At 36.5% G+C, this 15,164-nt stretch overlaps 2 protein-coding genes and 1 non-coding gene across 3 annotated transcripts in view; 1 reads left to right on the top strand and 2 right to left on the bottom strand.

The window, feature by feature from the left end:
- The window catches only part of LOC138698456 (guanine nucleotide exchange factor for Rab-3A-like), a 508,755-nt gene that overhangs the window by 254,136 nt on the left and 239,455 nt on the right, over positions 1-15,164 (top strand). The gene's annotated exons all lie outside the window — the stretch shown is intronic.
- Positions 1,100-1,171, bottom strand: TRNAN-AUU (transfer RNA asparagine (anticodon AUU)). The gene has a single exon. It is a non-coding gene; the product is annotated as a tRNA-Asn (tRNA).
- Positions 3,397-14,030, bottom strand: LOC138698452 (uncharacterized). Its single transcript, XM_069824388.1, has 3 exons — positions 13,702-14,030; positions 9,344-9,450; positions 3,397-4,565 (listed from the first exon to the last, which is right to left on the bottom strand). Exons 1-3 carry the CDS (start codon positions 13,931-13,933, stop codon positions 4,203-4,205), a joined length of 702 nt encoding a protein of 233 aa, XP_069680489.1. The 5' UTR covers positions 13,934-14,030; the 3' UTR covers positions 3,397-4,202.

Genomic DNA, 15,164 nt, shown 5'->3' with positions numbered 1-15,164 from the left:
TACTACAGCGGCAGCCACATGTTATTGCAAGCCGTACTGTAGTAGGCTAGTATACGATGTTTAGGCCTACTTCAGGTTGTCAGTTGCAGCAGTGAATCATGACCGAAAATATGGGGAAAAAGGAGCTTGTGAGCAAAACTAAATGGAAAACCGAAGAAAAGAAAATTAATAGAAACAGTGGCAAGTCATAAATAACTTGTACAGGCAAGCAAATGGAAGAGAAGTCATTTACACCTGTAAAAAGTTGATGTATGAAAAAAAGTAAACACGAAATTTCAAAGGACGATCAATTCTCTATTTTTAAACGCTTTTGGGACATGGATTCGAAATTACAACAATATAATTCTATTACATCTTGCCTTGAAAGAGTGAATCTAAAAATAAGAAGCTTCAGTCTTTCAAGACTAGGGATAATGTTTGGAAAGATAGTGTTTTCTGTAATGGAGGTAAAAAAAATAATGTTAAAACTTCCTATCGAGTCTATTGCAAATTTCAGAGAAACGATTAACAACAGTTCAGAATAAACTGGTTTCAGGTGACATCCTCAATGATAAAACGGGTACACACTTAAATCGTCCTCATACAATCATGATGCAAAAGTATAAACAACTGCAATACACTACATCAGGGGTATTTTCAGCTTGAACCTTATAATCTGCATCATTTGTTTCCTTCAAGATTTGGAAGACGGGAATGGAAGTGTCGCAACTGAAACTTCTTTGAGTCCAAATGAACCCAATGTCTTTGAAACCCTCCAAGGCGGAGGACTGAAGAAATATGTTACAGTTTTTAGATGAAGATAGCCAAAGTAGGCTGAACTCAATGCTGAATAAAGTCCGGACATTATCACACAATGGTGAAGATGACTCTAACGACAATAGTGATGATGTGTAAAGAAGAAAAAGACATAAAGACAAGAAAACCATAAACTAAAAATGTAATGTTATTTTGTAGGCCTACTTGTGTAATTATTCAATATTTTTATTTAGTATGTTATGGTAAACGTAGTATATTTTGTTTTGTCGAATTTATTTTATTTTAATTTTTAAGACAAAATTATTAATAAAGTACGACATGAATAATTTCGAGGGAAAAATTGTTCCGGAGCCGGGTATCGAACCCGGGACCTTTGGTTTAATGTACCAACGCTCTACCACTGAGCTACTCGGGAACTCTAACCGACACCGATCCAATTTTTCCCTCTATGTCCACAGACCTCAAAGTGGCTGACAGCCGTCAAGCAACCAACTTCGAGTGCACACTAACTCCGTGTGACTTAAATTGTGGCTTTCTGTTAACGAACAGTGACGTGTATTATGCAAATCAAGATTTCAGGTATAACTCCCTGTAAAGTTGATTTGAATAATTTCGAGGGAAAAATTGGTACGTTAAACCAAAGGTCCCGGGTTCGATACCCGGCTCCGGAACAATTTTTCCCTCGAAATTATTCAAATCAACTTTACAGGGAGTTATACCTGAAATCTTGATTTGCAAAGTACGACATGTTCCCATAAATAATTAATTTTCATGCAAAGTTAGACACCTAGAACATCAGAATAACTAAAAACAGTACTAAAACACATTGTCGCCGGAGAAAGGGCGTATACAGAGTTCCATATTATAATTATTTACTAATAGCAGAACATACTATTTGCTGTTATGTTTCAATAATTTTATTTTAAATATCCTCGAAACTATTTAACAGTAATGAAAACTTTTTCGACGCAACTATGATGAACCTGACAGCTTACAAACATTGAAATTAGTTTATATCAGACCTACATTTTGCTGTATACGCCCTTATTCGGGCGATGTCCTCAATTTATTCATGGATATGCTGTCTTTTTGCCATTACTACTCACATCTCTCTCATACTGCTCTCTCATTTCTCCCTTTGATTTGATTACCTGGTTGGGTTTTTCCGAGGTTTTCCCCAACCAAAAGGCAAATGGGGGGTAATCTTTTGGCGAATCCTCGGACCTCACCTCATCATTTTAGAAAATTACTACATTGTAAAACTGTAAAATATTGTAAAAATTGTAATTGTAATATTGTAAAATTTTGACTTGTTCCACATATTAAAGCTGCATTGCTCATGTAAGATCTGTGGAAGATAATAAATGAATGAACTGCATTTTGGCGATATTTAAATGTCACTTTGAAGAAGAACCTTTTTATTCCTAGAATCGACGGCAATTCGAAAGGCGGTAGTTTGCTAGCGTTTGCGTCGAGAGATACAGATAGAGCAAGGCAGCGTACAACATTGCCACATCGTACTTCACGCGCACGTGTAATACAAATAGCACAGGAGAGAATTTAAATTATCAAAAGACAATAATGACCTCAGCCGTTGGTTACTGTAAGCATCATATCAAACATAAACTCTTTCCTTCATAACAGAATTCTTTGCACGGTTCTCAATCCCTCACCACATGCTTCTGCAGTCGTTTCTTCTTCTTTAAGGGTATGTGTACGTGAACGACCACAAATAATATCAGAAAATGCAGGCTCAGAATTTCTAAAATTGTACAAGAAAATGTACCATAACAATAGAATTTAAATAGCTGATGAAAAGTATAAAAAGTTACTACTAATAATTTTTTAAAAGCTGGTTTTATCAGAGTATGACAAAAATGTTTGCAGTTATGTATATCATTTGGTAACCATAACATTGTTAGGGTTTGTCTGACATCTTTAATTTTCTTACTGCATGTAATAAACACTTATTTCTAAAAAGTGGCATACTCACAGACATGTAGAATTGTTAATTTTAATACAATTAATTTTTAATTGTCCTATATAAAATACCGGTATATTAAAATGTACATCATGTTTTGTGACCTAATATTTTTTTAGAAAGATATGGGCATTATTGTAGTTTGCTTTTTGCATAAATGGATGTGAAATTAGTGTGCAAAACTTCAGCATTCTATCCCTAATGGTTGTGGAGTTAAGAAATAAAGTGTGTGGAAAAACTGCAACTTTTGGTAAATTTAATTTAAAGTAAAAAGTGAATGTCTTAACTTACCTGTATTGTGTTAGAATATTTAAATAGCACAAATAAATAAACTATGTGAAATGGACAGACAGAATAAGAAATGAAGCTGTGTTGGAAAGAGTGGGTGCAGAAAGAATAATGCTGAAGTTGATCAGGAAGAGGAAAAGGAATTGGTTAGGTCACAGGCTGAGAAGAAACTGCCTGTTGAAGAATGCACTGGAAGGAATGGTGAACGGGAAAAGAGTTCGGGGTAAAAAAAGATATCAGATGATAGACGATGGATCATATGAGGAAACGAAGAGGAAAGCAGATAATAGGAAAGATTGGAGAAAGCTGGGTTTGTAGTGAAAGACCTACGCTTGGGAAAAACACTACATGAATGAATGATATATACCACTGGATTCAGAAGAAAAAATGCGTAATTTTTAATACAAAAAATGTTTCAATGTTCAGGTACATAGCCTATATACCCTTATTACATTCTTTAACAAATGATTTCAAATCAATCCGAATATAGCGTGGATTGTGTACGAAGATAATTTTTGTGTTAGCCCTATTGTGCATCATTTTGATGTAAATAAAATTAAATGAAAATTAACATTACACATAAACATTTTTTTAAGAAATAAGGGAAACAAATATGGAAGTAAATAATGAAAAATGTGTATCTTACGAAATAATTTGACACTTAATAGATCACTTTCATTTGATCAAGAAAGACACAACGCAAATCAGACATCGATTCCGTCTCGTGGTGTGAGAGGATATCGAAGTTTTAATTATTGTATTTTGGGCTGGAGGAACCTTTGGCCCGTAAACTTCGCACAACTGCGATGTATAGCTGTGGAGGTTACATTATTTACATTAAGTGAATTCACAGCACTAGCTTAACAGGTGGGCATTCTCGATTGTATTGCTCATTTTTAAATGAAAATTTTAGGACGGCTATCACACGGCTTCACAAAGTGGCACATGACTTTTCTATGTTACACAATAAGACTGAGTATGCACGAACTTCTTTGGAACTCATGATTTTCAGTAATATCTGACTGTCCTTGCCGAATGTCCTTAGCTATTATTGACTTTCCAGAGACATCAACATTTATGAAACACATTAAACAAAAATCAACATAACAATCGGAATTCTCGCTCTCAAGAGATGGTTCTGCAATATCTGATGATATTAGCTGATTGTACGTTGAAATCATGTTGATGCAGTTGTTGACTCTTGAGGAGTATTTTTCGTCTGAGATTGAGAATTATTTTGTTCATAAAAACCTTGATCTGCTCGAAAAACCACCTGACATATTTCTTGTTGCACCAAGTTTTTAGTATGCGTGGTGTATTTTTTCATTTTCTGCTGTATAAAATTGCAGAAAGATTTTATTTCATCACATTCTTCTTCATCTGTGTGTCTAGTAGTTGCACTTTTTATTATACCGACAATATCCTTCAGAATTATTTCTTCTTTTGGTTCCTGTTTTACTTTCTTCTTCGGCACTTCCCTTATAAAACTATGACTAGTTTGAGTATCCTCCACGGTTATTTCGCCGCTGCTGTCGCCCACCTGCAAATGTGAATACCGTTATTATTACATTGTCTTATAAGTAATGCCATTCTTTTTAATTTGGTCTTCTTAGATTTTAATAATGATCTTTAATTGGGCAGTGGGTTATTACTGCGTATTATGGGAAAATGACTGTTGCAAATTTTCAATAGTAATAATACAACATGGAAACAGATTAAAGCTATTGCTGCGGCTCAAAGAACATGTAAAGTCGAAGGTGAAGGTGTTGTTAGTGAGCGTATATCACAACGATAGTTCCAGCACTTTAGTAATGAGGGAGGAGACAAAGATTTACAGCGTCTTTGAAGACTTAAGTAATGGAAAATTGAGATTATACGTAAAGTTTAGGAAGAAAATTCCAAAAAAAAAAAAAAAAAAATACTCGTACTTTGTCAAAAGATACAGTACATCGCCACATTAAGACGCTCAGAACATTGTATAGAAGTGGTAGATCTGTCCTGGAAGACTTAACTTTGTCAAAAGATACAGTACATCGCCACATTAAGACGCTCAGAACATCGTATAGAAGTGGTAGATCCGTCCTGGAAGACTTATGTAATGGAAAATTTAGATTACACGTAGAGTTTTGAAAGAAAATCCCAAAAAGGTACTCGTAGTTCGTCAGAAGACCTTGATACTTCAAAAGATATAGTACATCGCCACATTAAGATGCTCAGAACATCGTACAGAAGTTGTAGATCCGTCCTGGAAGACTTAAGTAATGGAAAATTTAGATTACACGTAGAGTTTTGGAAGGAAATCCCAAAAAAGTACTCGTAGTTTGTCAGAAGAACTTGGTACTTCAAAAGATACAGTACATCGCCACATTAAGATCCTCAGAACATCGTACAGAAGTGGTAGAACTGTCCTGGAAGACTTAAGTAATGGAAAATTGAGATTACACATAGAGGTTTGGAAGAAGATCACAAAAAAAGTACTCGTAGTTCGTCAGAAGAACTTGGAACCTCAAAAGATACAGTACATCGCCACATTAAGACGCTCAGAAAATCGTACAGAAGTGGTAGATCTGTATTTCGTGAATTGACATCTGAACAGGCTCAACACAAAGTGGATATCTGTCGTCAATTTATCGTTAGTCCCATTGTTGACAGATTTGTCAGAAAAACTGCCACATGTGATGAAAAATGAGTATTATTACCGTAACTCTGACACTTCAAAACACTGGGTTGAATCTCGTTAGTTTGCCAAACTCGTCGTTAGACGAAATCTGTTCGGTCCCAAAGTAATGTTATGTATCTGGTGGAAATATTAAGATATGATTTACTAGGAGTTTGTTCCAAACGGGTGTGCAGTCGAAGTGGATCTTTATTCTCAATGGCTAAAATGAGTCACTGCAACAAGCTGATGTTTTGCAGGCTAGACAGAACACTGTCATTTTCTGAGTACACTAACGGAGTAACAATTGAAGGAAATTTACCATGTGTAATTAAAAAAAATGTATATTTTTATATAGGCCAACATATGATTGCATACTTTATTACACTTATCTTCATTTCATAACATAAATACAGATGAACAAATGAACACTGGTAACAACAAAGGAAATAAGTGTAATGCGTAATATGAAATCTGGTGTGTAAAGAAATGCAAGAATAGAATAAATTACAATTACTTACTAAATAGAAGGGAAAATAAGTACATACATTCTATTGTCACGTTTATATTTTAAACTCAAAATGCATACCTCTACAATAGTAGTTGTAAATGCTTTTTTAACTATTACTTTAAGCAGATTCATTATTTCATTAATAAATCATTTTTAAGAATATTATGTTTTGTTCTTAATGATACCAACTATAACGAATGAATTGATCAACTAATGAATCAATGAATGAATGATTCAACTAATAAATCAATGAATAAATCAATTAATGAATTAACGAACCAATCAGTGAATCACTGAATCAGTCAATGCATCCATGGGCGAATGAAGTCTATGAATGGATGAATGCATGGATCGATTGAGTGATTGACTGTAGTGAGAGAAGAAAATCAATTAAATAGCAGACCTACACAAAGATAATCGAGTCCTTGCAAGGCCTCTTAAAACTCCTGCATGGCTCAATGTTATCTGCCTTTGTCGTCCACCCACAAAGAATGAGAAACAACTCGAATATTCGTTAAACCGAACCTGAGACACTCCGTGAGACGGAAGAGCTTTGCATACTGACTACAGCGCCAGGCGTCCAATAGCAATATATAATTTCTATTTTTCGTAACCGGATGTGCACGACTCTAGCCTAAATAGCAACGCTTAAGAATTGGAAAGTGGGGAAGACTTCTTTCCCATAAGACTCTAGGTAACCTCAACGGGTGATATCAAGTGTGGTGCAGAGTGGTAATTTAGAAGGATTATGAATTTGTCCTCTTCCAATGTTGGATTTCGTAAAGCATAATTTATCATTGATTGCTCAAACGCGTGATTTAAAGCTATTAAATAGCTGCTTACATAAATTACTTCATCTGTATTTTTAGGACTGTGAAGTACAGATACTGTGTCACAAGTACCGGGTAATGTCAGTTTTGGAGCAAAATTTCAGTTGGAGTGTCTTGTGACACGCAATTAACCTCATTCTCTAAGTAAAGGCTATTAGATTCTATTGTCTTGAACCACCTTTCAGCGAGGTTTATTATCCCGCGACGATACCACTTTCTGGTTTTTGAAGAAAAATCAAAATCCTGGTTGCGACAGGTTACCTGGTTGAGGCTATTTCCGAAATTTTCCCTCAACCCATTAAGAGCAAATTCTGGGTAACTTTCGGCGATGGATCCTGGACTCATTTCGCTGGCATCATCATCATCATCTTCATCTCATTCAGACGCTAGATAACTATAGCAGTTGATAAAGCGTCGTAAAATAACCAGTTAAAAATAACGAAATTCCCTCGAAAATAATTGTGATTTTGCTAAATTCATACAATTTTATCATTATTATTATTATTATTATTATTATTATTATTATTATTACTATTACTTATTAAGTAAAGATAATTATGTCCATATTTTGAATAATAATATAGCAAAAACTTTGATAAAGTGGACGTTAAAAAAATTGGAATATAATTTAGCGAATTTTTCCCAGAGGTTAATTTTAAAAATAGTGAAAAAAATATACTAATATTTAGTTATTGCAGAACAGTACTGTAATATCGAGCCAGTTAAATGCCGAATTGGTTTCTATTTCCACTACAAAAGATACAGTTCAGATAATAAAGTTTTCCAACATTTCAATCCCTACTGCCCTGTAGAGATGACATTGAGTAAACTGTGGCCAGAAGATGACAACAATTCCGTGTATTAGCAACAATATACTAGTGAAATGCTTTGTGTGGACTGTGGCTTATATGGGACAGAAATATGAATATTAAGAATCACAACAACTCGCTTTCTAGCACTATTCTCACTCCAGTAATACAAAAAAACGTCTAAAGCAACGCTGCTGAACAGTTTCCGCTCCTTATCGACAGAATGCAGCATGTATACCTTATTTTATTTCATGGAGTGCAGTTTCATAAAAGGGCTTTGCCGACAGACCTTCTACTGTCCCCTACTAATTGGTTGTCATAAATAAATGTCTTCCTTACTGTGACGGAAATCTTGTCTTCTCCTGTTAGTAACCAATCACAACCTTCGTTCAGAAGAATTGACAGGTTCCCGTCAAATCCACGTGGAGGCAGAGTTGTCACAGCTTTTCCGAATTCCAAGAATCCCGTCAGTTTCACTGCATAATTTCGAGGGTCAGCAGGATTGTGGCAACTGTGCAATGTTGGGACGAGGGGACAGGATGGAATTGTCACAGTTGTTTGTGTAGGAAAGTCATAAATCTGTAAGTGGGTGTTCAAAGGAGCCACCAAACTGCACTCCTTGAAATAAAATAAGGTATACCATACTCAATATCGTAGGGTGCGAAATTAGGAACAAGGACGATAATAGGCACAGTTCCCTCACTATTTCAATGACATTCATGTGCTATATTATTGTAAAACAACCTCGTCTGTCACAGAGTGTAAAGCATCTTTTTTTAATCAAAATTTCAACGGAATGTAGATTTTCAGGCGAACATTTCTGACTGTCAACTGGACTTTTCCATATTTTCTTTCTAAGAGTGTCCATTTTTTCCTCTGGGGCAATACGTAATGAAAGTTGACAAAAAGTGTCAAAAGATAACAATCCTAACATCGAATATAGTTACATGTAGATCACCAGTATTGAATCAGATGCTACCTCACCACTGTGTTGTTGTTTTTTATTATTAATCTATTTTGGTGTACATTTTATTCAATTGTCGGTTTCTGGTTTAATTATGTAAATCCTACTTAATTGTAATCTAATACTAATATGTATACTAATGTGTTTATTTTTATTTTTACTGTGTACATGTTTCTTTTTTTTTTATTGAATTATCGGCTTCTGTTTTTATGTGATTCGCATTTGATTCTAACAAATTAATATGTATTTCACTATGTTTATTTTTATTTTATGAGGTAAATTTTATGTACTGTAACTATCTCTTTTGATCTCATTATGTATTAGTATGTAATTACTTAATTCTGATCAAGTTTTATGTTCAACTGTGTAAGCAAGTTTTAATCCTGGTTGAGTGTAAGAGAAGGCCTTAAGGCCTTAACTCTGCCAGGTTAAATAAAGCCATTATTATTATTATTATTATTATTATTATTATTATTATTATTATTATTATTAAGTAAATGAAAGTATCTTGGAGAAATGGGTATGTTAAATAATAAGATGCAACTTACGGTTTTTCCTGCTAGTAGGTCTTCAATTGTCTTTTCTCGGTCCAGTAAAAACAACAAGGCATTAAATGCAAACCAACTACTCTTGTAATGGTACATTTCGTTTTTCTCTGTAAAAATAAAGTATATACACTTTTCAGTTTATCTATATACAGTATACAACTTGGAGCAATAATATTGTATACGATGTTTATACATTCTGAAACATTTGAATACATACTTCAAGGTATTTCTGATGTTGTTAGCCCCTCTTCCTCCACAAGTCAAAGATCACACTTATGTAAACTAAGGGACAATGAAGAAGGAAAATATCTTCTAACGTGACATCTCAAAATGATGAGCGATATTTTTTAATTACAAAAACAACGTACAGTCGTCTATAAACAGCGCAAAAATTCTTGGCATTTGGAATGTTTGGATTGTGATCTTGATACAGTTTGACGGGTCCTTGTCAGTTGTGCTTGGGGTAGGCCAAATGTTTGACTGTCACCAGCTAAACATAAATGGTTCTCAACAGGAGTTCTTCAGCAATGAGCTTCTTTTTTAAAATAATGTAAGACGGCCTGATGGGTACCGACTGCGAAGAACTACGCGCGAGATTATTTAACAACTTTCATAGACTCTGATTCTGCGTTTCCTCCAAAAATTTGGGCTTCTGACACAATCACTTCAGAAAGAACAACCAGGGTAGAAGAGGACGTAATAGGTTCCTTTTGAGAGATGAATCAGCGAGAGGAGTTAAACACAAGAGTCCGATATCAATATCAAATAAAAATAATATGTTTTAAAAGTCCCATAATAATTTTAATATCCGACTATTTTTCATTGAATAAAAATAACTAGATTAATTTTCTTTTTAGATTATTGATATTATATTACAGTATACGAACAGAGAGGGTTTGGAATTGAACGGGTTACATCAGCTGCTTGTCTATGCGGATGACGTGAATATGTTAGGAGAAAATCCACGAACGATTAGGGAAAACACGGGAATTTTACTTGAAGCAAGTAAAGGGATAGGTTTGGAAGTAAATCCCGAAAAGATAAAGTATATGATTATGACTCGTGACGGGAATATTGTACGAAATGGAAATATAAAAATTGGACATTTATCTCTTGAAGAGGTGGAGAAGTTCAAATATCTTGGAGCAACAGTAACAAATATAAATGATACTCGGGAGGAAATTAAACACAGAATAAATATGGGAAATGCCTGTTATTATTCAGTTGAGAAGCTTTTATCATCCAGTCTGCTGTCAAAAAATCTGAAAGTTAGAATTTATAAAACAGTTATATTACCGGTTCTTCTTTATGGTTGTGAAATTTGGACTCTCACTTTGAGAGAGGAACATAGGTTAAGGGTGTTTGAGAATAAGGTGCTTAGGAAAAATTTGGGGCTAAGAGGGATGAAGTTACAGGAGAATGGAGAAAGTTAAAAATCACAGAACTGCACGCCTGACATAATTAGGAACATTAAATCGAGATGTTTGAGATAGGCAGGGCATGTAACACGTATGGGCGAATCCAGAAATGCATATAGAGTGTTAGTTGGAAGGCCGGAGGGAAAAATACCTTTAGGGAGGCCGAGACGTAGATGGGAAAATAATATTAAAATGGATTTGAGGGAGGTGGGATTGATGATAGAGAATGGATTAATCTTGCTCAGGATAGGGACCGATGGCGGGCTTATGTGAGGGCGGCAATGAACCTCCGGGTTCCTTAAAAGCCAGTAAGTAAGTAAGTAAGTAAGTATATTATACGAAGTTTCCCGCCCTCCCTCGTCTAACAAGGGCAGCATGTTTACATTAGAACTGAATGAAAGCGGGAAGGAGATTTTAATTTGCTTGCCTTTCGTTCTTTGTTGAGATCGATAAAATTAGAACAGTTGTCCCGATCTCTCCTGAATGTTCGAATGTTGTCAAACTCCAAATTAAATTAATGTTTCAGACTGATTTGTACAATCTACATCTTAGGCCTGAGGGCCAAACTAAAGCAATGTGAGGATAGGAGGGGATTCATCATCAAAAAGGTTGACAAACACTGGTTTAGAGTGATCGCTAGTTACAGACCGGTTCGGAGTGCTTTCACTCTTTGCGGCAAATATAATTTGCATTTGCGAGTTTATCTTCGCTTCGCACCATGAAAAAGTTTATTTTGTCTTATCAGATGGAAATGTTGTGTTAGAAAGGGAAATTTCACTATGGAGGTAAAAAGTCCTGCGATCGTCTGGCAACATTGGCACAGAAGAGTTTTATATCAGACCGTGTTCGTACGATCTCGTATCATATCTCTGCCTCTGTGCAACGTCACAGTTTGTGGTGAGGGGAGAGAAAGATAACGGAAGTTTGCAGTGCTTTTTAATGTTCTGACGCCCACGACCAAGATATATAATTTGAAATTTGTCGGTCACTCACCGGTAGTGTAATAGAATAACTGTAAGTGGCAGTCGGTAAAGTCATATTTTACTTTCTTAGAGCTGTTGAAAAAATTGAAGGGATGAAGGTTACTTACGCACTTGGCACTAGAGGACATTGCTGAAATACCTCGAATATGCCTAGGATTCATAGTATGGAGTAGTGGAAATTGGATGTGATTCCTGGGAGAGCCTACCCAGCCCGCCTCAAATATATACCTTATATACCAAAATCGTCGTGCGTCAATGAAGAACGCCCTTACATTTCCTGAACTTGGTATAATTTGAGGGAGGGAAGAGGAGTTTTCAGTGTCGCCAGCACTTCTCACATAATACGACACATCTAATCTAACCTCTGACAATCCTACATACTTCACCTAACCTAACCTGTCACATTATACACACGTAATCTAACCTAACCTGTCACAGTACTACACATCTGTAGTAACATTCCTCACATTTACTCTCGGCTCCACAAGTAAAGAACCCTGGCCCACACCACTTCTACACAGATGACAGTGATTGACAGACCAGTTAGAGGAAGTTGTCTTGCTAAAACTTTCAGTTGTTACCACGTTTATTCCTGGCCGGACTCTTAATTTTCTTGTGCAACTGATTGGATTCTTTTCAATGTATTTTCTATTTACAAACAAATTAAATCAATATTATTATTATTATTATTATTATTATTATTATTATTATTATAACAGGTCATCACCCATGTGATCGAGTGGTTAGCATGTCTTTAGTTCAAAGCGATGCGGGATCAAACCCAACTCAAGAAATGGGCGTAAAAACCCGCAGCTTGCCTTCCTTTGGAAGCGAAGTAAAGTGTTAATCCCATGCTGTAAATATATTGCATGTTAAAGAACCCTAAACCCTGAAAGAAAGGGTCCCTGGGCAAAATTACCGACTCTGTATCCAATAAGTCATCTGATCCTTCACCATTTTCAATTATTCTTCTAATAAAGTTCTTAAGATTTTGTGCTATAAGTACACTTTGTTTTCGTAACTTCGCCCCCCTTTCCTATTGGCGATTTATTACAATTCTTACGCTTAGTCGGCGTCCGGGCAAATCGCAATATAGCGAACGACCCGTTCCACTTTTCCTCTACTAGCTCACCACACACTACGTGATAGGCGAGTGTTGTGTCGAATGCACATTTCATGTGAGTGGTGATAACTTCCTCTACTGGCGTTCGCTATATTGCGATTTATCCAAGAAATGAAACGTTGTACATTCACTATCGACTATCGTACTGTTGGAGACCACAACACGCTGTTACTAAGACACAAGTGAAACTAATGCAGTGGCAGGAATATTCTTTCAAAATTGGAATATTCACAACACAGCATTCTAGGCGGCTTCCTGGCGGTATCTTTGTCCACGGTTTCACTAATTGGGGGAGGGTGTCAGTCAGATTTATGGCCTCCTGAACCCAACTCTGCAACGAAGGTTCTTTACTTGTGAAACCAAGAGTAGTATCATTTCGTTTGCAAATGTTGTCCTCCCTGCTATACGCCGTGTCAAGAGCACCCTAGTGCAAGAAGTGGAACGTGATGGCGAGCCAGTCTCTCTTCACTGCTCATAATTACATTTAATTCGATGTGTGTATTTTTTTCAGTATTCAATGTGTTAATGTAATGATGATTCCATATATATTGCAATGAAAATTGAAATGTGTTGTAGTTGTGATAAAAATGTTGAAAATTGGTTTGCAGCGTCACATTGGCTGTGATAAAAGTGTGCAGTATATGTTTACAGTGGCGGGTGGATGCTCTACCTTGAATATTCAAGGAAATATACGCTTAAAATGCATGCTTGTAACAACACAAAGATGATTTGACCTTGAAGAACGTAACCAATGTTTCAGTCTATAAACTTCGTATAAGTACCGAAGATGTAAGGTATGCTAATACATCTCAGATAAAAGTAGAGTGTACTTACCCTTCTTAGCACTACGTCTAATCTTCATTCTTTCTCGCCTGAAGGAAGCAAGCAGGTTGACCATCTTCTGTTTACAGCTTGCGCCGGTAGTACCTAATATGGCACCAACTTCGTTCCACGCCTCTTTCTTCACCTCCTTCTTATAGTAATTTGGATCTTTCTGGTCCCACAGAGTAGTACAGCTTTTATATACGTCGATTAACTGCAGGCACTTCTCCTCGTCCCACTCCATTATACTTCAAAAACATAAAAGAACTTCTCAATTGGCAGTAACATGCCACACGTATCGACCAGGTCGCGCGGCGTTCCTAAGCCTACTGCGAGCCAGCCAGCGAGCCTCCTGCGTGTTCGCGGCCAGAACCGACGGACGGCGGAACGGAGCGAGCCGCTCGAAGTCATCGCTCGCAGTGTTGCCAAAGTGGGTGCATCCAGAAGACGTATGAAATTTTCCTTGTATGAAGTGAATGGGCGTTTGGGATTTGTGCATAATTTAAACATATAACGATATTTTATTTTAAATTGTAATATCATTGAAAATAATTTAAATAGTTATAGTGAACTTTGATACTGGAGGAGGAATGGAACTAGCCACTCTTCCACATTATCTCCTGACTTAATTGCCTCTTGAGTGATGCCTTATTGGTGTTACTTATGAGGTTTCAACCAACCTTCGGATTGCTGACGAAACATACATACAGTATATAGACCTACATTCATTCATTCATTCATTGTGTCCTGACCAACGACAGATCTTTCACTGCAGACCCAGCATTCTCCAATCTTTTCTATTTTACGCCTTTCTCTTAGTTTCCGCATACGATCCACTCATGTTAATGTTGTCACATATACAGAGTGTTTAAAAAATACGGGGCATAATTTCAGGTATGTATTTACCACATGTAGACAATCAAAATAGTTCATTACAACATGTGTCCGGAAATGCTTCATTTCCGAGTTATGGCCTTCACAACATTGAAATTCACCGGAACGTTTTTCTTTCTGCATGTCGTTGTCATTACAGGAGATGTTCAAAATGTCCACCTCCTGCTTGAATACTAAGGCAGGAAAGTTCGGATTTACACCACACTGCTGCAAGAACCACTGACAGAACCTAACTCGTGCAGGGTAATCTGCTGGTTACAGGGCCTGTACACGTTGCAAATGATAAGGATACAATTGATACTCTTTCAACAGTCTCCAGACAGTCGTATGAGGAACATTGACTTGCAACGCTACCCTTCGTGTGCTGATACAAGGAGTCATGTTCACAGCCTCCAGAATTTCCTCCTGCACTTCTGGAGTTGTAGATCTTGGTCGTCCCCTTCCCCAACCAGGAGAGTTAAATTTTCCATACTCGCACAGACGGTAATGGAGACGTACAAATGTCTTCCGATCTGGACATTGTCGCTGTGGGTACCTCTCCTGGTACAAACGACGAGCCAGGGCAGCATTGCCGTCCGCCT

This window comes from Periplaneta americana, chromosome 4 (assembly GCF_040183065.1).
Source record: "Periplaneta americana isolate PAMFEO1 chromosome 4, P.americana_PAMFEO1_priV1, whole genome shotgun sequence".
Classification (NCBI taxonomy): Eukaryota; Metazoa; Arthropoda; class Insecta; order Blattodea; family Blattidae; genus Periplaneta; species Periplaneta americana.
This window is presented reverse-complemented; position numbering and strand designations above follow the sequence as displayed.